Source organism: Peromyscus californicus, unplaced genomic scaffold, assembly GCF_007827085.1.
Source record: "Peromyscus californicus insignis strain IS unplaced genomic scaffold, ASM782708v3 Scaffold_11__1_contigs__length_118956290, whole genome shotgun sequence".
NCBI lineage: Eukaryota > Metazoa > Chordata > Mammalia > Rodentia > Cricetidae > Peromyscus > Peromyscus californicus.
The window spans coordinates 99,845,205-99,872,030 of record NW_026294402.1 but is presented as its reverse complement, the minus strand read 5'-3'; the positions used below and the strand labels follow the sequence as shown (position 1 = coordinate 99,872,030).

The following is a 26,826-nucleotide window of genomic DNA, read 5'->3' as shown; positions in this document are numbered from 1 at the left end:
GTGTTTTTTCCTCGTTTTCTGATTTGTCTTCCTTGAAATCTATTACATTTTCTTGTTTCTATACATACTATTTTTATTGTCTTTTTAAAAATAGAATCTTTATTTAGTCTTTGACTGTTCCATACATTGGAAACAACGTAACTTGATCATATCCACCTCCAACTTCCCTCTCCAACTTTCCCCAGGGAGCCCACACCTTGCCCCCACTTTGGTTATCCACTGTGTCCAATCAGTGCTGTGTGTTGAAGTGCTGACAGGCCTTGTTGCCTTGGTCATGTGTGTGGTGGCCATGGCATGTCCAGAAGACAGCATTTCACAGCTCTCCTCCCCATCCTTCAGCTCTTAATTCTTCTGCTCCTCCCCTGTGGCATTCCCTGAGCCTTGGTGGGTGGTTGACATAGAAGTCCCATTTAGGGCTGAGTACCCAGTAGTCACTTATTCTCAGTGCTGCATTAACTTCTGTACACTGTAAAGAGAAGATTCTCTGGCCAAGATTGAGGGCAGTATTAGTTTATGTATGTAAACATAAATATTTAGAAGACAGTTTGACAACATGTCTATTTAGAAAGTTTTTGTCTTTCTTTTTCTGCTGTTGAAAATCTTTATCTAACCTTCCTTTCATGTGATTGTCTTTTCTTTCTCTCTTTTGCATACAGAACATTGTTTCATTGTAACATTTTCAAAGAAAATTTGTTTCATTGATCCTGTACCCTGCTTTTTACCCCTAGCACCCTACCCCTATTTTGATATTTATTTTTTAAACTGTCAAGTTTGACTTAGAACATGTATTTAAACTTTTATCTCCTTATATAGCTGATACTTTCAGTTTTCTTACAGTTTCATTCAGTAAGCTTTCCTGCTTAATCCAAGGACTTTAGATGTATATTTCCTGTTTAATCCAAGGACTTTAGATATGTATTTCCTGTTTAATCCAAGGACCTTAGATGTGTATTTCCTGTTTAATCCAAGGACTTTAGATGTGTATTTCCTGTTTAATCCAAGGACTTTAGATGTGTATTTCCTCTGTAATCCAGTAAAAGAAAAGAAAATTTAAAAGAAAAAAAGCCTCATCATGGAAACTGTAGTGTGGCCCAGTGAGTCACACAGCTTACCCTTTAGTCCATACATCATTACTTACAAGTGTTCATTGCAATGAATCATTAGTCTTGCTTGATAGCTCTGGCTTCTGCTACACTATCAATACTGGGCCCTCACTGGGACTCCTCTTGGATATCCTGTTGTTGCCCTGTGTCATGGAGATCCTGCAGCTTTGGATCTGTAGGACCAGCCCCTTCACATGCTCCAGCAGTTCATAGATGAGGTAGATATTAGAGTGGCCAACTCATAGCTCTAGCCTGGTGTTAGTTGGGTTGGTCAGCCCACCAGCTCTCCCTCATCCTCATCACCAAAGCGAACTCTCCAGCGTTGCCCAGGCTGGCTCACCCAATGCAGTAGGTAGCAAGGAGCAGGGCCAGTTCTCCTGTTCTCACGACCTGGGGTCCAACTCACCTGCACCTGCACTACCTCTCCTATCCTCCTCCTCAGTTTTAATGTCTAGCTTTCTTGCTCTGTAGCTGGAGAATATGCTCTCAAGATTTTGAGTCTTGAGCTCATTGAAGCTTGTCTATGACCTTGCATATGGTCAGTTTTGATAAGTGGTTCATGAATTCTTGAAAATAATATGAATTTTGTCATGATAGGTTGCATTAATGGCAATTTGTCAATTTGGGTTAATGTGTTGTGTGTATTTTCTTCATCCTTATTGATGTTGATGTTCTGTTAGCTATTGAATGATTATATACCACCATGATTGAGCATTTGTTTTTCCCTTTAATTCTGTTCTCTCTCTTTCACACACACATTTGATGCATGCACATTTAAAGTTATCATATGCTCCTGATAGCTTGATTTCTTTATTAATGCCTCATCTTAGTCTTCATAGTGATTATTGCCTCAAAACCTGTTTCATCTGATGTGAGTATACCTACACTAGCAATATTTTTGGCAAGTGCTTGCATGATGTATCTTTGTCTTTTGAATTTTTATTTGTTGGTGGAGAGTGGACATGTCATGATGTGAATGTGGAGGTCGGAGGAAACCTCAGGAGCTGGTTCTCTTCTACTGTGTCGGTCACTGGGATTGAACTCAGGTCATCAGGCTTGAAGCAGGCCCCTTCACCTGCTAAGGTGTCTCGCTGGCTCTGCATGTGTAACTATCAAACTTTCTCATGTTCAGATACTCAAGGTTATTTGGAGAGCAGTAGTTTTTTAATCCAGTCTTATAAGCCTTTTCCAATTGAACTATTTTGCTATTACATATACATAGTGTAACTGTATTTGTATTTTATCTTATTGTTTATGCTCTCTATGCCCCATTTGTTTTGCTTTCATTTGATTTTCTTCCTTCCTTTTAGTTGAAAATTTTGCGGTTGATTTTTCTTTCTCCTAGCTTGTTTTACTTCTGTGTTATCTTATCCTTCAATGATAACTTAGAAAATACAACAGGCATCCTTACCACTGTCTAGTAAAACTATCATTATGATTTCTTTCTCAGTAGCAGAAGGAACTGAAAACACTTTAAGTCTTGTTCTTTTTTGTCTTTTGTGTTATCCTGCCATAACTTTATCATACACAATTTTTCAACCCAACAAGATATTATCAATATTGTATAGCATTAGTGTCTATTTTTATATATTCACAGAGTACTTCTTTTAATGTTGGTTGCTTGTTCTAGCCTTGTTTGTTTCTGCCCAGGATCTCATTTTTCTTTATTAGAAGAACTTCCTTCCAGAACGTGTTAAGTGCATTCCAGCTGGCAAGGAACACTCTATTTTTATTTTTCTAAAAATGTCATTATTTTATATTTATTTGAAGAAATTTATCATCGTGGATGCTGAAAAATCTAACTATATTAAAATTCCTATATAAGATACCATTTAATACTCTTATAGGTGGACACAGAATAGATTGAGTTTCAAATACTTTCTTATTTACAGGATTTATGCTGACATCGGTGCTCTGGTCAGGTCTGTGCAATTGTTTCTAGTACTGTCTTTCTTTCTAATTGAAATAATAGAGGGTTTGGAAGGAAAATGCTTTAATTCAAGAGTCAGTTCTACCGTTTACTACTGTGTGACCTTGACCAAGACCCTTAGCTTCTCAGAGCCAATTTCCTTGTCTACATTGGCTCCATTTCACTGGGGAAGTCTGAGTCCCTGTTGTGATATACATGAAAGTGCTTTGTAATCAGCCAGAAAGCTTTAGTGTTACTGTTGCTTACTGGAACAGAAACATCTTCAGTGTGCGCATTCAGAATCCTCTTGCATGGTGCACTTCCATAAGAAACCATGGAATAAATTCTATGTTCATGTGCTTATTTATATATACTCTCCCCTTACTAAATGCTGTGTCCAAAGTTATATAACATATAGCTTATAAACACTCTATCACAAACTCATTTGTTTTTCATCTTTCAAGTAACCACTATGAAAAGGGGAATCTGGCTGTTACATAATTCACAATGCCCCTAAGATAAAAATAGCCTATTGTTTCTTAATACTGAGCTCAGGGAAGACTTTAACGTTCATTGTCTTTATAATGTGGAACCATTAAGAGCATGTTTCTGCCAGCTCAGAAGGTACCAGTTGGCATGGTTAACCCACCTTGGTGTCGGGCTGATCTCTGATTTTGATCTTCTGTCTCATGATCCCCCAGGGAGGGTTATACATTTTAATGTGAGCTGCAAATAGTTTCTCTCCCTTTCTACTTGCAAATGGATTCTATTCAGAAAACTAATAAATAATGGCAGCCTCCTTTTCAACATGCACAGTACACACAGAGGGCAGGTCAGGCTGATAAATTAAAATTTCATTCTGCATACGTAACTTAAAACACTACCTTAGGCAGGTAATATGTAGCCTCATTTTGTTTTTCTTTCATAGAAGCTAATTTGAAAATTCCTGGCTATATTAATCAAATTTTAGACTCTTCACTCTGTGCAGACATCTTGCTGTTGGACTGTTTATTTTTCCTTTGGAAAAAGTAGTGTTCAGATTTCTCCCTGTACTTCATCCTTTGATGGGTCTTGGATTTGTGTGCTGCATGCCTCCATGCATATGAGTGTGCCTGTGTGTGTGTGTGTGTGTGTGTGTGTGTGTGTGTGTGTGTGTATGTGTGTGTGTGTGTATGTGTGTGTGTGTCCCTGTCTGTCTATTTGTCTGTCTGTCTTTTGGATCTAGGTTTTTCTTGGCAAATATGTCGTCTATAAACAAACTCAAATGGATGTTGATGCATTGCAACTAATGCCCCAGTGTCTCTGAGGTTTTTATTTATTTATTTATTTATTTATTTATTTTGATGATGGACACATTTTCCATGGGACATTTGTTCTTTGTTTAAATGTTTTGATTTTTTGTCTACAGGTCGCTGGCATGCATTTTATATGAGATGTGTTGCATGGATCATGCATTTGCTGGTTCCAGTTTCTTGTCTGTAGTTTTCAATATTGTTGAAGGCGACACACCTTCACTCCCCGAGAGATACCCACGAGAACTAAACACCGTCATGGAATGGTATGGAAGCGAGTCTGAAAAAGACCATTTGAAGTTTCGTTCCTATATTTAAAATGAACTTAGGTTTTTATTCATTTGAAAAATAATTTTCTTTTTGAATATTACAGCATGTTGAACAAGAGTCCTTCACTGAGACCATCTGCTGTAGAAGTTTTAAAAGTCCCTTACATCGACGAGCAGCTTCAGGTACTGGAAATTTGAGTGGTATCACGGCTAACATTCTGTGCCCTGAGGTTTTGCTGTGGGACTGAGAGGTGGTTAAGAATCAGCCAGAAAGGAGGAAAGCAAGATTTAAGTGAAGCCAAGAGGAACACTAGGAAAATCTCTTCGCAAAGGAGGCTACACAAACTGGTTACCTGATGCCACCAGACATGAGAAGTCAGAGCTTTAATTTTCTGCCTAAAACCCTTATTATCCACCCAATGTCCCTGAGATTGGCAGATCTCATCTGAACACTTTGAACTCCGTCCCTGTTGGTACAAGAATGTACTCTAGTAGTTCGGAAATCTGGGATTTTCACTGAGCTGTTATTGTTCCCTCCTTTAGGTCATGACTTAGCATATTTAGTTGGCTCGGTGTTTCTTTTCTTTTCCTTTGCATTAGAGAGCTTGATTAGACAGAGGACCTGCCTGGGGTGTAAGAAGCAAACTGTCCTCTCCAAGGCTTTTCCTTTTTTAATGGACCTCTCAGGCTTTAGCTAACCCCTCAGCAACTCTAGCAGGAACCACCAGGTCTTGTTAACAAGTGCCTGCTTTTCACCAGTGGACGAAGATCTAAATCCAGAGGATGGAAAGACAGGAACGAGGTGTGCTCAGCCAGGAGGCACAGTGTCTCACCTCGGGGAGACTGGAGGGAGAGGACCGGGCATGGCCGGTTCTGCTGAACTTTGACTGCTGTAGTAAGAGTTCAGTAGCCAAAGGAAAAGTAGGAAACATGAAAATTCTAGCAAGAACAAAGAGGAAAGGAGGCTGGTGCTGGAAAAAAGAATAAGAGAGAGAGAGGGGCTCCTTGGTAGTCAGAGGAGTAATGCCGTCTTAACACTGGAAGGAGGCAGCCATGGAAGCAGTCTAGGAAGGAGGCTTGAAGAGGCTCAGATGCCCCGGAACTAGAGTTACAGACATTTACGATGTGCCATGTGGGTGCAGGAAAACAAACCAGTGCCCTGGAAGGGCAGCCAGTGCTTGGAACTGCCGAGCCATCTCTCAAGGTCTGCAGTATCTCAAAATCAATGTCTCCTTGATAGCAAAATAGAAAAATTTAAAGACAAACTCCGACAAGGCCAGGATTAGTGAGATGCAAGCGGAGTGTAGTTGCTCAGGTGCAGGGTTGGATCTTGTCTGTTAATGTTTGGAATTACATTCTTCATGGGTTTGGGCGTTGATTTTGATTTTACAGATGATGCTGTGTATTAAGGAAGCACCTCCCCTGCTTGCTGAGGTCTGGGTTACACCCTTAGCTAAGGGTCTCATTTGCCTAATGTCCATTTTATCGGGGGTGGGGTGGACATTGTCTACTAAAGGCTGAGGGGTGGGTGTTCCTAGAGCGGAGGGAAGGCCTGTTGGTGGTGGGGAATGAGTGAAGAGGGAGAAACAGAGCAAGGTGAAGTTAGAGAGGAAGGCAGGAGCTACTTCCGGGGAATCTTCTCACAACCTGATATAATCTTATTTAATCCTTTGAAGAGAGAAGAACCAGCTACTGTGAGTTTTATCTTAAAGTGCTTTGCCATGGTCAGGAAGAGCGCCAGTCAGAAAGGCACATGGCACCTTCCCGCCCTTCCATTGCTGACAAAGGACCTTTAAGATCACAGTGGATTTCTTTTATTTCAGCACCTGATGTGTAAATATTCAGAAATGACGCTGGAAGACAAGAACTCAGTTTGTCAGAAGGATGCTGTTCATATAATTAATGCCATGTAAGTAATTGCTTTGTTTTTAAAAAGCCCATCCCGTGGAAATGCTAAGTGCATCGGTCTTTAAAAACCTATTAGTGCTAAGCTGACTACGTGGGGCATCCTCAATTTCACTTAAGTCTTGCCAAGAAATTAAGAAGCTTCGGTAATGTGGCATTCCAAAACCATCTGCCCCAGGTGGTAGCAGGCTGAAATCCTGAGTGTCTAAACTTCTGCACAGCTCACAGATCTGTAGGGCTGCACAGCAGTTGATATGCGTGCATAGAGAAATGAGTATCTCAGACATTTAGGAATGTTTATGCTAATGAGCCTTTAATCAGAAACCTAAATGGCTTCATACAGTGTTTGTTTAACTGACAGAGTATGTATCTACCGAAAGAAAGTGTTGTAGGCATTTGGGGAAAAAAAAGCCAAAATTCACTTTCTTCACATATTATACACCCTCTTAAAAAAAAAGATAAGAGAAAGTGCATTTCCAAAAGAACAACAATAATCTCTTTTTTCTCATTCAAGAAATGATTTTGCTTTGACTTGTAAAAGCCCAAATGGTGGGAAGTTCCAGAACAGCACTGTCCACCTGTGTGACAGTGAACTGCATACGCCAGGGGACCTTGCTTCTTAAAGACTCAATCTATGACTTGTTGATGGGATGCTATTTAATTTTATAAGGACCCAAAGACAATGGTTCCACCTCCCCAGTGCTGTGCAGAGCAGTGGTGTGAGAACAGGAACTCCCAGGCTGACCTTCAAGCCAAATAGCCAGGAATTCTCTTGCTCTCTGCTGATATACCCCAGTGCAGATACTGTCCTCTGACACACCCCAGTGAGACACTCTCTTCTGACACACCTCAGTGCAGACACTCTCCTCTGACACACCCCAGTGCAGACACTCTCTTTTGACACACCCCAGTGCAGACACTGTCCTCTGACACACACCCCAGTAGTTTCTCAACTGTGTCTTATTTGATTTCCCAGCCTCACATTCAACCTAAACAAATAGGCACCTGGAAGAGATCCCTTGCGGTAAATTTATAGACATGGTTCTAATATGATTATTTTCTTGTGTTGCTAACCATTCTTTCAAGCAAGTCTAAGTTTTATTTTTGTTTATTAGAAATGTGAGAGTAGAGGTTATCATATTTTTAAAATTGTAAGTTAGTGTAGCTATCACTTTGCACAATAGTTGTGGAACAGTTACCTGTCACACTTTACAATCAATGGTGTGCTGGAATTCAGTTGTTTGGAGGGCATTTCACACTATAAAATATTGATTCCAACTAGTCCCCTTTAAGATCTGTGACTATGTTTCAGGGAAAGTCCATTGAGTCATGAAACAAAGGGGTGCATATTCCTGAAAATTGTCCCTTCCTGGGACACTCTGGTCTGTATAATATTTAATTTCTCACAGTATTTCTTAAGGAAGAAGCTGAGGGCAAAGAGCCTTCTGAAGTATTTGTCCCTAACAAAGTCAGGAATGGGAGGAGGGGTCACTGGGAACGGAGCCACAGGCCTTGCCATCCTTGTTTAGTGTAAGCAGTTTCTGCAACTGAACAAAAAGAGATTCTTCAGTAAATGAAGGATACCCCTATAAAGTAGGTGCTACTGTTCTCTTTTATAGTTACACAGAGACTCCATCACCTCCAAAAGACATGCAGAGTATAACCTGGGAGCTAGGTGTTGAGCCCAAGGAGTGTTACTATCCTTCACCATTACCCACTGGACCGTACTACCATAAAATACCTATTAGAGTTAGCCCAGAATATAAGCCGTTCAAGAAAATACAGTTGGTATAATACCACCGTTGGACACTGTGCATACATTATCTCATGTGATACTCACTGTAGCCCACTTTTTACAGAGGAGGAAACCTGGATTCACTTTCTGGCTACAGAAAGAATGGGTGTTGGAGGTAGAATTCGCCGCTTTTCCAAAGACCGTGACCTAATAGTACACGTAGATGAGTTACTCTGGTAGCCTATTTACTCTCTGACGGCCAAGATCCCAATTTGTCTTACATTATAAAAACCAGCCATAGGCAATGAAATGAGCAGAAATTTGGAAAGTACACAGTTTGCTTTTAAGCAGAAATCTAATTTGAAAAATAATGCTGATTAACTCTAGTCCTTGTTGGCTCATTACCCACTCGGAGTTTATTAGATTTTCCTGGCCTGCCTCGAGACGCTGTTGCTCTCTCCATAGAGCAATGATACTTCTGTAAAATATTTGTTTAATTTTTTTTTCTGAGCATGTTTGGTATGAGTTACATGTTGGGGAATGTTTATTACTTATAGGCAGAGAAAGATTCACCTGCAGACTCTGCAAGCCCTGTCTGAAGTGTAGAAAATGACTCTGAGAGAAAGGATGCGGCTGAGGAAGCCGCAGGCAGCTGATGAGAAAGCCAGGACGCTGGAGTGAGCTGCCTTTCCTTGGGCTGCCCCGTGCCCTGCTCTGCCTAACAGTGCTGTCAAAGACCTCACTCGAGGAAGGCAAAAGCCGGAACCAAAGCACATATGATCACTTGTTTATTCACTCACCTGTTCCCCCAAACAAGATCACTGAGCCATAGATTGGATGTCAGGGGCTATTTACATCAGGTTTTCAGTCCTGTGCGAAGCAAAGATGGAAAGGTAGGGAGGTTACCAGTGACGAAAATGTGCTCAGGCTCTAAATGAAACCTCATTGCTGCTGACACTTGGACCTGTCCCATCAAGGAGCTGAACAGACAGCTTAATATTTGACTCTGTATTAGTTACTTTTCCCACTGCTGTGGTAAAGTACCCTTGTTACCACTTCCACTCCACCCCAGTGCTCACATACTCCTTGATATGTAGTCCATTGTTCTTGTTCATGGGCTCGCTCATCAACATTGGGGTATCAGCGTCTTCACAGTCAGGATGCTCAGGGGTGAGTGTTATCTTCTCATGATATCCCAGGAGTTCCAGAGTTGACTAAGGAGCCATAGTTTCCTTGTGTGTGCTTTGAAAGAAGATCACTTAAATTTACAAAGAGAATCATTTGAGGGTCTGCACCATGAGGGACAGACATGATGGCCTGGCTTCCTGATAACCTGGTCTGCTGTTAAAACAGAGATTGTGCTTATTTGTATACTATAGATATGAACTAAGCAATTTGTATTGATTTTTATACATTCATATTAAATTTACAGAAAGATTGTGGAAGAAAAATATAAAGAAAATAACAAATGGATGCAGGAATCGAGATTCCAGGATTTTGAACATCCAAGCGTCAATGTGCTCCATGTAAGCACCCCTGTTTCATGTTTACATGGAGTGTTTCCTTGCTTTGGGTCCCTCAGATTCATCAGGCTAAATGTGTAGGAAAAGAGTAGAAAATGAAACACTCAGAACAACTTGGCCCAACTCCAGGCAGGGTTCTGCAAGTGAGCCAACAGCTTGTGGCCACCCTGATTCAAAGCAGCTCACATCTGGAAGTGGACCAGTTGATTCAGCCATCACATAAGGAGTGGCTGCTGTTTACAAGATAACTGAATTGTCACCGAATGCAGAGATTATGGTTAAGATTATTAATTAATAGATTAATTAAATATACACACATCTGATTTTCACTTCTATCCTTTGTGTTTTGCCACTCTAGTCTGTCAATCTCTCTTTGCTTTTTATTTTTTAAACTTTTATTTTCTGTCTCCTATCCATATCATCATGCACTGTGATAATAACTTCACTCAAACTGAAGAACTACCACAGATATCTGATAATGAATAAATAGAGTTGCAGGACCCCTCCTTCTGTTCTTCTGTATTTGAAATCTCTGAGTGGCAAATACTATTTTCATCCATGGTTGAGAATATCTTTCTGGCCTTGGTAGTAGGATCTGATACCAAGGTAGTCTATGTGAGGGGTCATTTGGGGCAGTTGACATCAACATCAACCTCATACCTCTTCTGATAAAAGCACATTGGGGTAGAAAATGTTTACAATGTTCATCCAGAGATCTCTGCATCTGAGATCCTTTCCTTGAACAGAGAGAAAGAACCAAGCCTTGTTACTGTCGAACAATGCCTCGAACCTCAGTGTTGCCAGTTTTGTGACTTAGCTTAGTCACTCCAGGCTTGCAAACCCTGGGCCCTGCAGAAGCCTGAGCAAATCTTTCTCTTAGAAGAGCAAGGCCTAGGAACACTTGTTTTCTGTCCCTCTCTGAGCAAGACAAGGCTCATCTATCTTCCTCAAGTGCTTAGAAGATCAGATAATCCAAAGTTGGATCCCACAGTAGATCTAGCCTTCTCTATGACCTTATGGGTCTCTTAAGGGTTCTGCTTAGTGAGCTTGTCAACAGGCACTTACGAGTGCTGGTGATAAGTACTCAATCCTACCCTGCATTCCACCTTTCTGGTACCCCCATTTTTAGTGAAGCCATTTGTGGCATCTGCTACTTGGTCTCAGAGACTTGGGAAACTATGAGAGAGGTCTTTCCTGCTCATGGACACTGACAAGTAGAGAATTGCTGGCTGAAAGGACATGGGGTCAGCAACAGGATCAGGTCTCAACCAAGAAAAAAGTCTTGATGCCACCAGTATGGAATAACTCACGCCCTCAGGAAAACTGGGTGCCTTGTTTCAGCACCCAGACACTCCTAGCACTGTGAAGGTGGCCTATGACAGTAGGTCTTTGTCCCTGCCTATGCTTTGTCCACTCAAGACTGAAAACCAAGCATTCTCAAAGATCTAGACAAGGACGCTGACAGGATTATGAAGGTTCTGTGAATGTGTGTTAACTATTTGTTCAGTCACCAAAATAAACTGGGGTGTTTATTTCTGGAATGCCAGGAACCCTTGAGATCAGAGAGATCTCTTTGCTAAGACTGGAGCTTGAGAACTAGATATGGTCCTTTTTTTTTTTTTTGTATTATGAAGCCTAAGTGACCTCCCTCCCTCCTCCTTCCTTTCCTTCTTTCCTCTCTCTCTTTCTTCTTTCCTTCCTTCCAGACAGGGTCTTACTGTGTGGCCCAGACTGGCCTTAAACTCACGAGCCTCCTGCCTCAGCCTCTCAAATGCTGAGATTATAGGCATGTAAAGCCACACCAAGCTCTGTTTTTGTTTTGAAGTTATCATATGGCAAATAAAAAGTAAGGTCTTATGTATTAGTAACTGATAATCTACATTACCTCTTTACTTTTCTTCTTTGACCCTTTAAGATAATCATCTTTGTGTCTGATGTAATTATTACCAGTAGTGTGAGCGAGCGAGCATGCTGTATGACACATGGAGTTATTGAACAATTGTGAAAGCCAAAGCCTTTTGGGAACCTCTGCAAACTGGGGTATTAGGGTAATAAAGATAACCTCAAGACTTCATGCCAGGCAGAGCCTGACGAGATTTTGTTATCCATATGTTATCACACATGGAGCCAGAGAAACGGTCTTTATTTTGGCCCAGCTCAGATTAAGAAAGAGGTTTTTGTTTGTTTGTTTGTTTTGTATTATGTATTTTTTTGTATCTTGATGCTGGGACAAAGTGCCTGACAAAAGCGACTTAAGAAAGGGGTTTGCTGTGGGGAGAGTTTTGGGAACTCATAATTTGAAAGGACAGTCCACAGTGGCCGAGAAGTTGCAATGGCAAGGACATTGTATCTGCACTCAGGAAGCAGGAAGAGATGAATGCCATTACCCCGCTTGTAGCTTAAGTTTTCCCGCCTGGCCCACAGTCAGGACAAATCTCTCTCACCTGCCAGTCCCACAGCCGTCAGACCCAACCAAGTAAACACAGAGACTTATATTGCTTACAAACTGTACGGCCGTGGCAGGCTTCTTGCTAACTGTTCTTACAGCTTAAATTAATCCATTTCCATTAATCTATACCTTGCCACATGGCTCGTGGCTTACCGGCATCTTCACATGCTGTTTCTCATCATGGCGGCTGGCAGTGTCTCTCTGACTCAGCCTTCCACTTCCCAGCTTTATTCTCCTCCTTGTCCCGCCTACACTTCCTGCCTAGCCAATGGCCAATCAGTGTTTTATTTATTGACCAATCAGCAACACATTTGCCATACAGAACATCCCACAGCACCCGCTGGCTCCCTCCTTCCTTTCAGCCTAGGACCCCAGCCAGCCAGCGGGCTGATGCTGCCCACATTCAGAGTAGGTCATCTTCTCCAGTTCAGCTTTTCTGCAAACACTTGCACAGACAAACCCAGAAATGAGTTCCCATAGTGATTCTAAATCTTGTCCAGTGGACAAGTAAGATTGATCATTATGCTTTCCTTCCTCTCAGCAAGTAGTGTGTGTGTGTGTGTGTGTGTGTGTGTGTGTGTGTGTGTGTGTGTGTGTGCACAATCCTGTCCTGGCTAAAGATTTGGGTTCATTCTTTGAGTTTTCCGAGGTTTAGTATCCACTGTCTCTGGTCCTGAACTTTTCAGAAACGTTTCCTAAGTTTGTATATGAATAGGAGCATTGTTAGTGTAGCCACATAAGAACAACAGGTGATTCATTGTTTCCTGAGTTGTGTGTGGACAGGAGCATTGTTAGCATGGCCACAAAAGAACAACAGGTGATCCATTGTTTCCTGAGTTTGTATGTGGATAGGAGCATTGTTAGCATGGTCACATAAGAACAATAGGTGATCCATTGTTAGTGCCCTTCTGTCTTTCAGAGGCCACTTTGTCTTCAGGAAAACCTCTGACCTCTTATGTCCACAACCAGCTGTCTCTCTTCTAAATTCTGTGACTTAAATTCTGTGGCTTATCTAAATTCTGTGACTCAAATTCTGTGGCTTGTGGGACACTTCTCAATCTTCAGATGTGCCAGAGCATCCTGTATCTCTTGATTCTGATTCTGTTGGTGTGGGGCAGGGCCTGGGCCATCAGATTTCTAGTAAGCTTCCCTTTGCTTCTGATGTTGCTGACCAAGAATTACATCCCATTAACCGGGGCAGAAAGGGGGGGTGCCTGAACATGACCATCCCCCTCTAGATGAAGGAAGAGCTTAAAATGACACCAATGAACAGATCTCTTATCTTTTTAGAGGAAAAAAATCATTTAATGGGAATGGAAGAAAAGGAGGTGTGACCTGAGGGGAAGGCTTTCTTGTTCACCCCAGGAGGAGGAGGGAGAGGTGCAGCCAGGCAGGTTTAATCATACTCAGAGGCACAAGAGGGAGACGGCTTAATGATATTCACAGAACAAAGGAAGAAGCTAAACACTTTGCAGAGGCCTGAAGGGTTTTCATCATCCCAGGGAAAGGCATTGTTGAGCTAAAAAAGATGAAATAAAATATGACAGAAACTGGATTAATCAGATGCAGGAGATTGAAGGAAAATTCGATAAAGGAAAAATGCACCTGTCTTTGTATTTCCTTGCCCCCTCTTCTCCATATGTTGATGGCTTCATTTCTTCCTAATCTCATTGAAGCTCTGCTCTCAAATTCTTCTTCTTTCTCTCTTGCCAGGCTGGAACAAACTCTTCTGTGCTTCATTGTGGAAAGTGTGTTTGTTGGACGTTCATTTGTGAGAATGCATGTGAAGAACAGAGATGGATACTGGGCTCCCTCTCTATTCCTCTCTACCTTATTTTGTGAGATAATAATGTCTTTCACTCAATCTAGAGCTCATTAACCATGCTATGCTGGCTGGCCAGCAAGCCCTGGAGAACTTACTGTCTCTACCTCTTCAGCTCTGGGATTAACATCTGCCTTTTTTTTTTTTTTTTAAATAGATGCTAGGGATCTGAATTCAGGTCCTCATGCAAGCACTTAGCCAACTGAGCCATGTCTCCAGAACCCCCTTCATGTATTTCAGAAGAAGTTGTAGGAGGGAGAGTTTTGAGAGTGAATGGAGCCAATTTGTCATATGTTATGAAAATTCTTTGAGGGATTTAGGAGAGTGGCTTGATTTGTTCTTAGACTTTAATTGACAGTGTCTTTATTTTGGCAGGCATTTTCTGCTTGGCTGAATTTGAGTTTTGAAATCTTGAAGCACAGTTGAGTGTGGAATCATGTTTGACTCCATTTCTTAAGAGGATGGTAGCTTAAAAAAAACAACCAACCAACACAATACAGAAGGCAAGCCCAGGCTGTCCTTTTTCCTGTGGCGTGTCCAGCTGTGCTGGTGTTGGGCTGCTATGAAAAGTACCCAGCAGACCAGGGCTCCAGTGTGTGCTGGGAACAGGGGTCAAAGATCAGACCAGTGCTTCTCTTTCTAAGAGAGGCAGCTACAGCAGCCCTGTCCTCTTCGAAGAGAACCTCAGTGAGTCACAGTCATTTGAGAGTCCGAGAGCTTCTTTTCAAGTGCCTTCTGAAGCACATGCAGCAATGGTCTCTTGCAGTCTCCTTGTTCTTTGGGTTCTCCGTGTACCATCATCGACCCTGTGCAATCTGATCCAGCTGGACCTCCTTAAACAATTATCACAGTACAGAAAGCAGACTCCTTAGCAATACTTCCTGAGTGCATTCTCACAAATGCCTTGCTGTGGTGGGGCATGGCTTCATTTGACTTTCTCATTTAATACTACTTTAGACTTTCCCTTAAATTTCTTTCTTTTTTTTTAAAAAAAATATTTTTGGTTTTTCAAGACAGGGTTTCTCTTTGTAGCTTTGGAGCCTGTTCTGGAACTCACTCTGTAGACCAGGTTGGCCTTGAATTCACAGAGACCTGCCTGCCTCTGCCTCCCAAGTGCTGAGATTAAAGGCATGTGCCACCACCACCTGGCTTTAATTTCTTTTTTTTTTTTTTTCGAGACAGGGTTTCTCTGTGTAGCTTTGCGCCTTTCCTGGATCTCGCGCTGTAGACCAGGCTGGCCTCGAACTCACAGAGATCCGCCTGGCTCTGCCTCCCGAGTGCTGGGATTAAAGGCGTGCGCCACCACCACCCGGCGCTTTAATTTCTTTCTTAACAAAAGGCTTTCTTGGAATAGTTACCACCATGAGAGCTGCTTATCAGAGGAAATAAGACAATTCAGTATTAGATTTAGTTTGCAAACTCACACACACATGTAAAAAAAGCAAAATAAAAATGACCTTCCCATTAATATATTTGGGCACTTTACCTTTTATTTTCATTATTTAGTTACTTTTGTTTGGTTGAAGTAGCATCTCATGTTTCACAGGCTCACTTCAAACTCACTGTTTAGTCCAGTGTGACTTAATGCTCCTGCCTCCACCTCTGTGGTCGTTTGAATGAGAGTGCTCCCCCCACCCCCAGGCTCATATATTTGAATGCTTTAGTCACCAGAGAGTGGAACAGTTTGAGAAAGATTAGAAGGATTAGTAGGTGTGGCCTTGCTGGAGTAGTAGTGACTGTATTGAAGGAACTGTGTTGCTGGGAGTGGACTTTGAGGTTTCAAAAGCCCATGCCAGGCCCATTCTCTCTGTCTCTCTGTCTCTCTATCCCTCTGTCTCTCTCTCTGCCTGCTGCCTGCAGATCAAGATGTAAAGCTCTCAGTTACTGCTCCATTGTCTTGTCTGTCTGCTTCCTGCCATGATGATCATGGACTAACCCTCTAAAACTGTAAGCAAGCCCCTAATTAATTTTTAAAAAAATAAGAGTTGCCTTGGTCATGGTGTCTCTTCCTGGTAATAGGGCAGTAGCTAGACAGCTTCTCTAGCTAGAACTTCAGGCATGTGTCACCCTACCTGATTTTTGTGGTGCTGGGAATTAAGAATAGGACTTCTTTTATTCCAGGGAAGCATTCTACCAACCAACATACATGTCCAACCTTACCTTTTATGTTTTTGAAGAGTGAATCCCTTCATAATTTCTTAGATATTTGTCTTTTAGGAAATTGAAAATTTTAGACTCTCAAGACTTGTAAATCCAGATGAGACCTGGAAGTCATCAAGTCAACACTTTTAGTTTTGAAATGAAACTGAGAATGGATGGGATAAGGATAAGTTAGGTGGGATACAGTGGGTGCACATTGGAGAGATACTTGCTTCTAGCTGCTGTTGGAGCCTATACTTGCCTGAGCATTTGACTTGACTCCCTGGGTATATTGTTTGGCTCGCCTAGCTCTGGCCTAGAAGTTGATTTCTACAGAGGCTAAATGCTTTGCCCAAGGTCACTGTCTGGTTCAGGACTGTTTCTCTTATGCCAAGTTACCAACCCAAAGTTTGAAAATGCTATCAGGCTTAAGGGAGAAGAATGTTGCCTCATTTGTGGCAAGGCCATTTCCTTCTGTCCACTTCTCATGATTTGTTAATTCCCTTCCACAAGGAATTAGATGAACGGACTTCAGAGAACCTGCCTGAGCCTCGTTCCCTTCCTTCCCTGGACCTCAATGAAGTTGAGCCAAGTTTAGACGACACCATAGTTGGCCTTGGACATTATGGTATGTGTTTGTGTCACCTGTCAGCAGGGTGCTTATCTGGTCTCTGAGAGAAGCCCTGGGTGTATGTGACTACCTGCCATTGCTATTCAGAGTTGGGCTGTGATGCTCCGTCTGTCCTCTCTGTCTTCATGGCAATAGTGAAGATGAGTCAGAAACTCACTTCTGGTGAGAGACTTCTTCTGACTGGGTTAAACAATGCTGTCATTAACCTGATTAACAATTCCCCAAAGTTCTACTCCCTTCTTTCATGAATGACTCCCCTGCTCCTCTGGCACATTTAAATTGAAGGCATGAACCAACTTTGCAAGATCCACAATTCAGATGTGCAAAACTTGCCAGAAAGTAAGAGTGTTCGGAGCTGTTATCCTGCTGGAGGTGCTGCATGCCATCTAGAGAGAAAGGCCTTGACTACCAGGCTTTCTGGGTCTTCCCTATCTTATCCATAGAACAGGAATAATGATCCCTCCTTTCATGACTATTATCAAGAGAAAACAAGATTGGGTATGGATGTTCTCTTAGCTTCGTGCCTAGCACAGTAAGAGCTGAAAAAAGAAGCAGTTACAGAAAGGCCATCCCACAGCACTTCCCCTTTTCTGTTTAATCTAAAAGGAAGGTAAGCCTTTTTGTTGAATATGTGTTGCTACTATTGGTTAATAAAGAAGTTGTTTTGGCCTACGGTAAGACAGGATAAGAGCCAGGTGGAAATCCAGGAGAGATAAAGGGAGAAGAGGGTGGAGTCAGGATAGACGTGATCCAGCTACCCAAGGAGCAGCAAGATGCCAGCAGACTGGTAATGCCACAGCCATGTGGCAACACATAGATGAATAGAAATGGATTAATTTAAGTTGTAATAGCTAGCTAGCAATAAGCCTAAGCCATTAACCAAACAGTTTGTAATTAAAAAAAGAAGCAGTTACAACACTTTGAGGATCCTTTGAATGCAAGAGTCTCCTTGGTCTTGGTCGAAGTATCCCTCTTGCCTAGAATAACACACCAGGGATATTATAGTCAGTACTTCTTGAATGAATGAATGTATTAATTAATGAGTAGATGAAGAAGTGAATGAATGATACACTAGTTTAGACCCTTAAGAAACAAATGACAGGGCAAAAATTAAAAAAATGCATAACTTTTTTTTTTTTTTGGAAAATACTTGCATGAAAGGAAAAAGCTTGGAGAGTAGGGCAGAACCAGTGGGCCACAATCCAAATCTTATGCACACAGGAAGAGGGCATGCCCAGGGGAAGATGCCCAGAAGTCCGACCTAGGTCAGCTGTTGGGTGCCTGCCTAGTCTCACTGTTGTAAGTTAGCAGCATCTGCCAGCAGGAGTGGTGGCTTCTGAGAGAATGGGGGATGGTTCCAAGCACAGCGCTGAGTCCCTCTGTCACTCGCTCTCCCTGTAGCTGTGTCTGCCAGGCTTCTCCTTCTGGCACACAATAGCAGGGTATGTCCTTAATGCCTGGGTTACAATGTTGTAAACTCTTTGGGTAGGGAAACTGGAGGTGGTACATGAAAACTCTTTTCACTAATTGAACAGTAAAGAAGTGAAATTTGGGTTGTGTCTTCATCTCAGCCCAAATTTGCACTTGAGGTCTCCTGAACTAGTAGAGTATGGATCACCTCCTTCAGCTGTTCGGAGACTAGCACCTAAAGCTCTTTAAGCTACCAACTGCTGAGTTCAAAGTGATGCTGTGAATGCCATCGTACACTATTCATGATGACAAGGAAATGTTTATATCAGGTGGATTTGTGATATTTTTCTATTGTATTCTTTGTTTCCATTTGAGAAAAGTGGCAGAATCAAGTGTTGCAAGGGTTTCCATGAGTAGGAAGCTGAGAAAGTTAGATCTTGTGTAGCCGCTGATGTAGGTGAGGTAATGCTGGATGGCAGAGTCGTTGCTGTGAATAGGGGCCCAGGATAGGATAATAAAGTGTCATCTGAGATAGAGAAGTCAGAGTCTGTTCTGATTTCAAAGAGGAAACAGCATTTTTAAATGTGTTTCTGAGAAGAGAAGCCAAAGACATGAAGGCTGTTCTCAAGGCTCAGGGATCTTCCTCCCATAGCAGCATCTCTTCAGTCTCTCCCAGGCTGCAATATACTTGTAAGAAACAGTCGAGTGTGGAGAGTGAATGAGACTTTCATAAGGCAGAGCCTTTGCTGTGGGTCCCTGTGCTAAGGCCATAGAAGCCGAATGACCCCTAAGCAAGCTCTGACCACAGAGCTCCTGCTATGGAGAGGGGAGGCCTCTTGTTTGGTTTGTTTCACTGTGGTAGACAACACACTGATTTACCAGCCCAACTGCAACTAGTCAGCCCTACTCCCGAACCACCTCCTGCATGCTTAGTCTCCATTGTAAGCTATAAAATTCAACATAGAACAAACACACACTAGCTTAAATGGGCCAGATGCCTTATAAAATACTGTGAACATTTCCCTTAATTTCTATAAATTCATATTTTTATAAATAATATTTTCTCACAAACATTACATTAAAAACAAAAACTTAGAAGTATGTAACCCTATTAGAGTGGTAAGTGACTGAGGTTAAGATTATTGGTGAGCATATTAGGTAATTGTGAAATTTTGAAATAGAATAATTTGTTGATGAACCCTGAAGTGGTTAATTATTTTACTCAGGGTTCTTGGTTTTTTTGTTTGTTTGTTTTTTAATTCAGCACCTAGAGGAACCATTACTTATTTGTCTAGCATGTACATATAAAATTATGCAGTCATTTTTAAAGCTCCTACCCCAATTATTTAATCAGTTTTTGATAATGAACTAAAAAATTCCCCTGGGAAGTGCAGCGTTAGCTGTAGAAAGGAAGACAGGATAAGATATTAGTTACATTTGATATGCATTTATTTGGATAGAGCTGATTTAATCTAGCTAGTCATGGATTACCATTATAATCAAATGAGAAAACACAGCTGGAATGCTAAGGAGTTTATCCCTATTTAATTCCTGATGACTTCTTGCACATTAATTTTTAAATTTTTTTTTGAGATTTTAATTACATTTCCCTCTTCCCTTTCTTTGCTCCAAATCCTCATATATACTCTTCACCTCCTTGTTCTCTTTCAAATTCATGGTCTCTTTTTCTTTAATTGTTGTTGTTGTTGGTGGTGGAGTGTGTGTGTGTGTGTGTGTGTGTGTGTGTGTGTGTGTGTGTGTATGTGTCTGCATATGTGTGTATGTGTTTTTAAACACACAATTACAACCTGCTCAGTCTGTATGTTACTTATATGTTTTCAGAGCTGACCATTTGATATTGGATAAGCAGTTGGTGTGCTCTACCCTGGAGAACACTACTTCTCACTCTCAGCATTTCTTAGTTGCCCATATTTTTTGTCTAGGGTTGAGGCCTCAGCTCCATGAGCTTTCTCCCTTGCACACCTTCTAGAAATGTACACCCATGATGTCTCATCAACATGGCTGCCTAAACATGACCTGTATAACACAAAAAGCCATGCCAATGTGCCTGTTAATTTCTGCCAGGCTCTTCTCTGCACACTAACCTTGTGTTTCTGCAACTAGCAGCTGAATTTCAGAGCAGTGTTTCTTGAAAATTGGAATAGCCTGACTCATGAGCCTGGGCTCACCCAGGCAATCTTTTGAGATATGGAGGCTGCCCATTTGTAGACTGACCTGTTTATTTCCTTTCCAGTCACTCCTTCAGCAGATCCCAACATGGTGCTCTACCTTCTGTAGGAAATCCTCGTGCCCTTCCTCTTCTGAGAGTAAGAGGGGAGAAAGGCTTCTGTTTTGGTTTGAATCCAAATAGTCCCATAGGCTCATGTGTTCAGATACTTGGTCTCCAGCTGGTAGCTGGGTCCTGTAGGAGGTAGAATCTTGCTGGAGAAAGTGGGTCACGAGACATGCAGGTTGTGAGTTTTTATAGACCAGTTCCACTTCCATCCACTCTGTGCTTCCTGACTGCACACACTGTGTGTGTGTGTGTGTGTGTGTGTGTGTGTGTGTGTGTGTATCTCAGGTTCCTGCTACCATACCTTCCCTGCCATGCATTTTGAAAATGGTTTTTAAATGAATTTTAGATGCTCGTGGGGACCTTCACAAGACTGAACTCCGAAGAACATTAAATTTGTGAGGAATGATAGGACATGTGGCTACATGGGCAAGAATAGTCCATTCTAGAGATTGACTGAGATACGCATAGGAAGGTGTGGGGATGTAGAAGCCAGTGGAGTAAGGGCTACTTCATAGAGTTTGTTCAGGGTCATTGCAGCTCATTATAGCATGCAGTGGTCATGGCCATTTTCTAGCCACTTGTGGGAAGACAGGCCAAGCAGCCTTCCTGTGGTTATAGTGCCTCACTATATAATCACTCAACCTGAGATTATCAAATGCATTGCTGTATTTTGAGATGGGATGTCTTTAATTCCTTCATGGGATTCTTTATGACTCATGGTATCATCTCTTTCTTTTAAATGTCCAAGTGGAAACCAGGTGATTTGAAATTAAGCGCCATGTTTTCAGTATTTTATTTTTTTAAAAGACACCCTCTAGTGACTCAGCAATTCTACTGCTAGTTGCTTGAGAGAAATGAAAACAAAACTCCAAGAAGACGAAATGCAGATGTCCTTAGTTTTACTCATAAGTGTTAGAAATACAAACAAGTCCTGCAGCCAGCAGCCGGGGAGGCATCCTTGGATGTGAAAAGTAGCATCTCCCAAAACAGAAAATGTGGATATTCTATACTCTGTGGATGTGGATAAACACTATTCTAAGTGAAGACACCTCACACTAGAGAATTTAGAAAGAAAGGCTCATTTTCATCAACGTTAAACCCCAAGGAAACAACTCTCCAAACGAAAAGGTTTCAATTTTGAGCAATACAAAATGATAATTTCAGTCCATGACACCTGTGAAGACCAGGTTGGCCCCTGTGGTGTCCAAAGAAAAAGAAAATTTGATTCTTTTCCCCTTAATTAAGACAGAGAAATCTATGTAGATTATGGAAGAAGAGCCCATTGTCAGTTGTGCTGTGGGAAAGAGCTGACAGATGCTGGTAGGCAGGTGGCAGCATTCCTTTGAAAAAGCTAACATGCAGGGCTTAGTGAGCAGTTCCCTCAACATGTTGCTAAGACAAAGGAGAATATGGTGGACTACCATAGCAGCTCCTGGAAAACTGCCTACAACATGAACATTTCCCCCATGGCCTCTCAGCTCTGTATTAGATGGGTATGGCAGCAGAGTTTCATTGGTGTGCTCCATTTCTCATGGAGGTCTAGAACCAGCAGATGTCACTGGTGACAATACTGAGCTACTAGATGCCTGGAGTCCTAGTGGTGGAGATGGAAAATGGCCTTGAAAGGACACCGAAGAAACTTTTATGGTAATAGAAATGTATTCTAGCTAGGATTGAGTATTTTTCAAAACTCACCCAACTCTATACTTGAAATGAGTGCACTTTGTTACTGATAAAATAGACCTCAGTAAGATTAACTAATAGAAAAAAACCTGTTGGGATACATTGAGAAATAAAGGAAATGAGAAATCATCATATTAATTCTAGTGTCAGCGGAGTTGGGGGTCTTTGGAGGAGAAATGTCTATTTAGAGACAAGGTAGAGGTCCTTTGATGCCCTGTCTTCAGTCTCACTGTTGGAGGGTTTGTATTGGAGTGATAGTCAGCCCTGTAGGCAGATGTAAAAGGATCTAGTGCCCACTAAAGCAGCCCGATAGTTTTATGTCAATTTGATACAAGCTAAAGTCACCTGAGATGAGGGGATCACAATTAAGAAATTACTCCATAAGATTGGACTGTATGCAAGTCTATAGGCCATTTTCTTAATTAGTGGTTAATGGAGGTGGGCTCTGCCCATTTTTTTTGTTTGTTTGTTTTCTGGGTTTTTGAGACAGGGTTTCTCTGTGTAACTTTGGACCCTTTCCTGGAACTCACTTGGTAGCCCAGGGTGGCCTTGAACTCACAGAGATCCACCTGCCTCTTCCTCCTGAGTGCTGGATTAAAGGCGTGCGCCACCACCTCCTGGCTTGCCTCTACTTCTTGAGTCTGGGGAGTATTTCAGGTAAAATACTTTCATCCGGAGAAGGTCCTGGCCAGATGAAGCTAATGATGATAATTTCAGAAAGGCCTGAAATTAGGGGTCTTGACTGTGTCTGTTGTTAGCACAGTTGGAGAAAGTTATACAAATACTTTAATTGTGTAGGGGAAATTGTGCCCAATGAATGATCAACATACTGTTCCAGGAATGGAAAAGCTACAATAGCACACGAGAAATTCATAGCAGGAAAAGGCTAATATTCAAAAGCCAGTATCACCAATTCTCCATAAGCCTTGGCTTTATCCTCTGGAAAGACTCTTGGTTTCTTCAAGGTATAGCTTTGTCACAGCCAGCCGAATTCCTGCTTCATATTTCTGCAGCCCGCAGTGCAAACCCAGTTCATGGCAGAGAAGCCAGTGAGATGCTGGCTCAGAAGGGAATGCCAAGCACTGGGGTCACTTAGGCATGCCTAGATTTTCCTCATTATTCTAAAACTTCACTCTCTTCAAGCATGGTTTAGGAACATTAATGGTAGTTTTATTAATATCTGTCACCTATTTCATTGAGTTATGTGTGTGCTTTGTTATAGTGTTTCTTCCTACTGTAATAATTGGTTCCCAGGAATAAAGGCCCCTGCAGTCATTCACTAATTTTCTGCATTCTAGAGTATAATTAGAATGAATATAATATTGAATTTATTCAATAATATGTATTCTCCACCCTGAAGCAAATTTAATAATATAGAATGTTTCTTCTGCATGATTGGTCTCTAACTAAAATTTAAAAATTATATCCAATTTGAAAAATTGAAGTGGGTACAGACTTGAGACTGCCCTAGCCAGCCACTTTGCTGTAATATCCCAAGAAAGAGTCACAGAAGTAGGACAGTTGAGCCCCAGAAACTTACTCTGAAGGTAAGTTTCTCATCTGAGAAGGCTTTGATCCTCCTCTAGCAACATAAAAACAAAACACAGTCATTAAACTGAAGGCCACACTGCCAGAGAAGAGAGCACACTTAGTCACCTTGCCTGGCCCATTACTTTCAAGTTTGGAATGAACCGGTTAAGCAGAAAATTAAACGATATCCATTGCAGCTTAAGGTTAGATGGTAAAGTCTTATATAAGAAGCATTACAGTGGTCTGGACAGACCACAGAGTTCTCCTTCAGCAGGTGCATTTACTCCCCATGCATTCATATTCTACAGCTGTACTCTGGGTTTAAGTAGTTACTACTTGGAGAATATATTATGATGCTCATTAGGTCCTAAGTTGTCATGGGACCAATTTAGACTTGTGTTTGATTCTTGACTTCCTCTGTGCTAGCACTCTGATTTTGGATAAGACAGCTACTTTGATTATAGTTTTTATAAATCATTGCAGTGGAATTAGTGATGCCACCGAGTATTAAATGAGATGGAATACACTAAATGGCACTCCGAGCACCTGACTCAGTTTTTACCCAGCCAGCCAGAGTGGCTAGATGGCACTTACTGCCTCCTGTTGGAATCCAACCCATCTATTAAGTCCTGGCTCAGACATCCTCTTGCTTTAGCTTCTCCTGATACCTACCACGGGGCTCCTTAACTGTTCTCGATGATTTTGTTCTCCTTAGGACTTACTGTATGCTACTCTGGAGTACTGTGAGTCTGTACCTGAGTCATGCTCTCACCTGAGTTCTAAAGCTGGGATATTGTGATTGACAGACCTTTTGAAAATTGCTTCTTAAGGATGTAAATTTTACTATATGTTAATTAAAAACTTGTATTAATTTTTCTTAATTCTTTTTTTGTTTGTTTGTTTTTTCGAGTCAGGGTTTCCCTGTGTAGTTTTGGTGCCTGTCCTGGATCTTGCTCTGTAGACCAGGCGGTCCTTGAACTCATGGAGATCTGCCTGGCTCTGCCTCCTGAGTACTGGGATTAAAGGTGTGTGCCACCACCACCCGGCTATTCTTCTTTATTCTTTCTTGTGTTTGACACATGTATACAATGAAATAGGATCATATCTATTCTCATCCCCCTCCATCTCCCTCATCCCGAGTCCCAATTAGTACTCCCCATATCTCTATGACTATGATGCCATACACTAGAGTATGTGGAACGTACCTATAGCCACACATTTATAAAGACTGCTATCAACTGTCAGTTACTCCTCAGTAAGGGATAGGGGGGGCCTGGAGAGCACCTCCTTCTTTTATGACAGAATTTTCGCTAGCTTGGTCTTGTGCGAGTAACCATGGCTGCTGTGGGTTCATGTGTGTGACAGTCATGTCATGTCCAGTAGTTTACATGTCATAGCTCCCCTCCTCATCATGTATCTGTTTCCCTTCCATGATGTTCCCTGAGCCTTGGGGTAGGAGCGGTGAGAAAGAGGTGTTTGACCAGTTGTGCATGTCATCACAGACTGCTGCCCCTGCAAAAGGAAGCTCCTCTGATCAGTGTTGAGAGCAGCCTGGGTCTATGGACAGGGACACAAATGTTTAGAAGGCAATTAGACAACATGGCCACTTAGCAAAATGACAATTACAGGTCCTACCTAGCCTCCCTCACCATGGGATTTTGCCCAGGATTCAAGTGAAGTTCCCTCCGGAGGAGCAGGCTTCAGATCCAGCCAGAGGCCTGGGTGTTGAAAATGTAGCATCTGTCACTGAAGAACTGACTGTCCTTTTCAGATTTGCCCAGTCAGTGACATGTTGTAACAGCAGCACAAATGGACTAAGACTGAAAAAAGTTTGTAATGGTAACTCACTGTACGGGGGTAGGGAGAGCTGGTGGTCAATCAGTCTTCACCGTAAGGGCTCTCAGAATCTGGGCTGCGTGGCTACAGAAGCCAGAGTCCAGAGTTGTGACGAGGATGTTATGTCTGTGTGCATGTCTGTGTGAGGAGTTTGAATAATTGAGTCTCGTGACATTTCAGAGTGTAAACACAATATTGCCTCTAAATGTATTTCATTATATAGTGTTGAAACAGAATTTTAATTTTATCAAATTAGCAATGAATATTGCACTCAGACATTTATCTGTTTAATTTATATTGCTAATAGTTTGATATTATAATATTCTTACTAGAAATAATATTCTCATTAGAAAACAGGGAAGAGGAGTTTCCCTATGTGTTACATAGCTGTTTCTTCCTGATTGGCACATTCCCTCCTAGAGGGGAAGGTTATGCTAAGGAGGCTCATGAAACCCATAAGCCACTGGAGGCCCCTCCCCAAGGCTACAAGAGCAGAGAACAATTGATAGTGCTGAGGAGCTGCAGCTGTGTGCCAGCTGTGCACGGAATGCAGTGATGTCAGCTTAGAAGTTGTCACCCACACTGGGGCGGGCCTTCCAGTGATGATGCTGCCAGAGTCACCCGTGCTCCTGTAAGTCACCCCCAAAAACTCACTGGTTCACCAACCCCGACCTGCCTGGAGTTGTTTCTTAGTCTGTCATTGCCCTCTCTAACTGGGGTAAATAGACACATCTTCATGTATGCCCAAAGAAGTATTACAGCATTATGGTTAGACCTAGTTACGGTATAATTAACAAACCTCATGTACACGATTGGTTCATCTAAGGCCTGTTTTTCAATAGTACAGACTGTTCTTATGAAGTAAAATGGTCTAACTTCTTTATGTGACTAGATCTCACAAGCCTGCGAACTAAAACACCATGGCTTTTTAGTCTTTTAGATTGTCTTATTAAGCCTGAAAAGCAAAATTTTTCACTAAATGTGAAGCATTTAAGAAAGCCCTTAAATCTCTTAATTCAGTCCTTGATATGTAAAATTTTCTATTTTGTGTCCATAAAGAGCTTTGCCAAAATTTCTGGTGGACAAAGTTATATTCATAAGCGAAATATTTATAATCTAAGCTTAAGTCTTCATTTTTACCAGCTAAAAACTGTAACTAGAGTTTTCCTGCCTGGCCCACAGTCAGGACAAATCTCTGACACCCGCCAGTCCCACAGCCATTCAGACCCGACCAAGTAAACACAGAGACTTATATTGGTTATAAACTGTATGGCCGTGGCAGGCTTTTTGCTAA

The 26,826-nt window shown here is 41.8% G+C and overlaps 1 protein-coding gene across 5 annotated transcripts in view; it reads left to right on the top strand.

Moving 5' to 3' along the window:
- Positions 1 to 26,826, top strand: part of Nek11 (NIMA related kinase 11) — a 243,740-nt gene that overhangs the window by 90,388 nt on the left and 126,526 nt on the right. For all 5 annotated transcript variants that reach the window (XR_008214157.1, XM_052718940.1, XM_052718925.1 and 2 more), the window contains 5 exons: positions 4,421 to 4,570; positions 4,678 to 4,756; positions 6,397 to 6,482; positions 9,646 to 9,739; positions 16,660 to 16,774. Coding sequence is in view for 4 of the 5 variants with exons in the window: in XM_052718940.1 (XP_052574900.1) it covers positions 4,421 to 4,570; positions 4,678 to 4,756; positions 6,397 to 6,482; positions 9,646 to 9,739; positions 16,660 to 16,774 (524 nt within the window). In the remaining variant the exon portion in view is untranslated. The remainder of the gene's footprint in view (positions 1 to 4,420; positions 4,571 to 4,677; positions 4,757 to 6,396; positions 6,483 to 9,645; positions 9,740 to 16,659; positions 16,775 to 26,826) is intronic.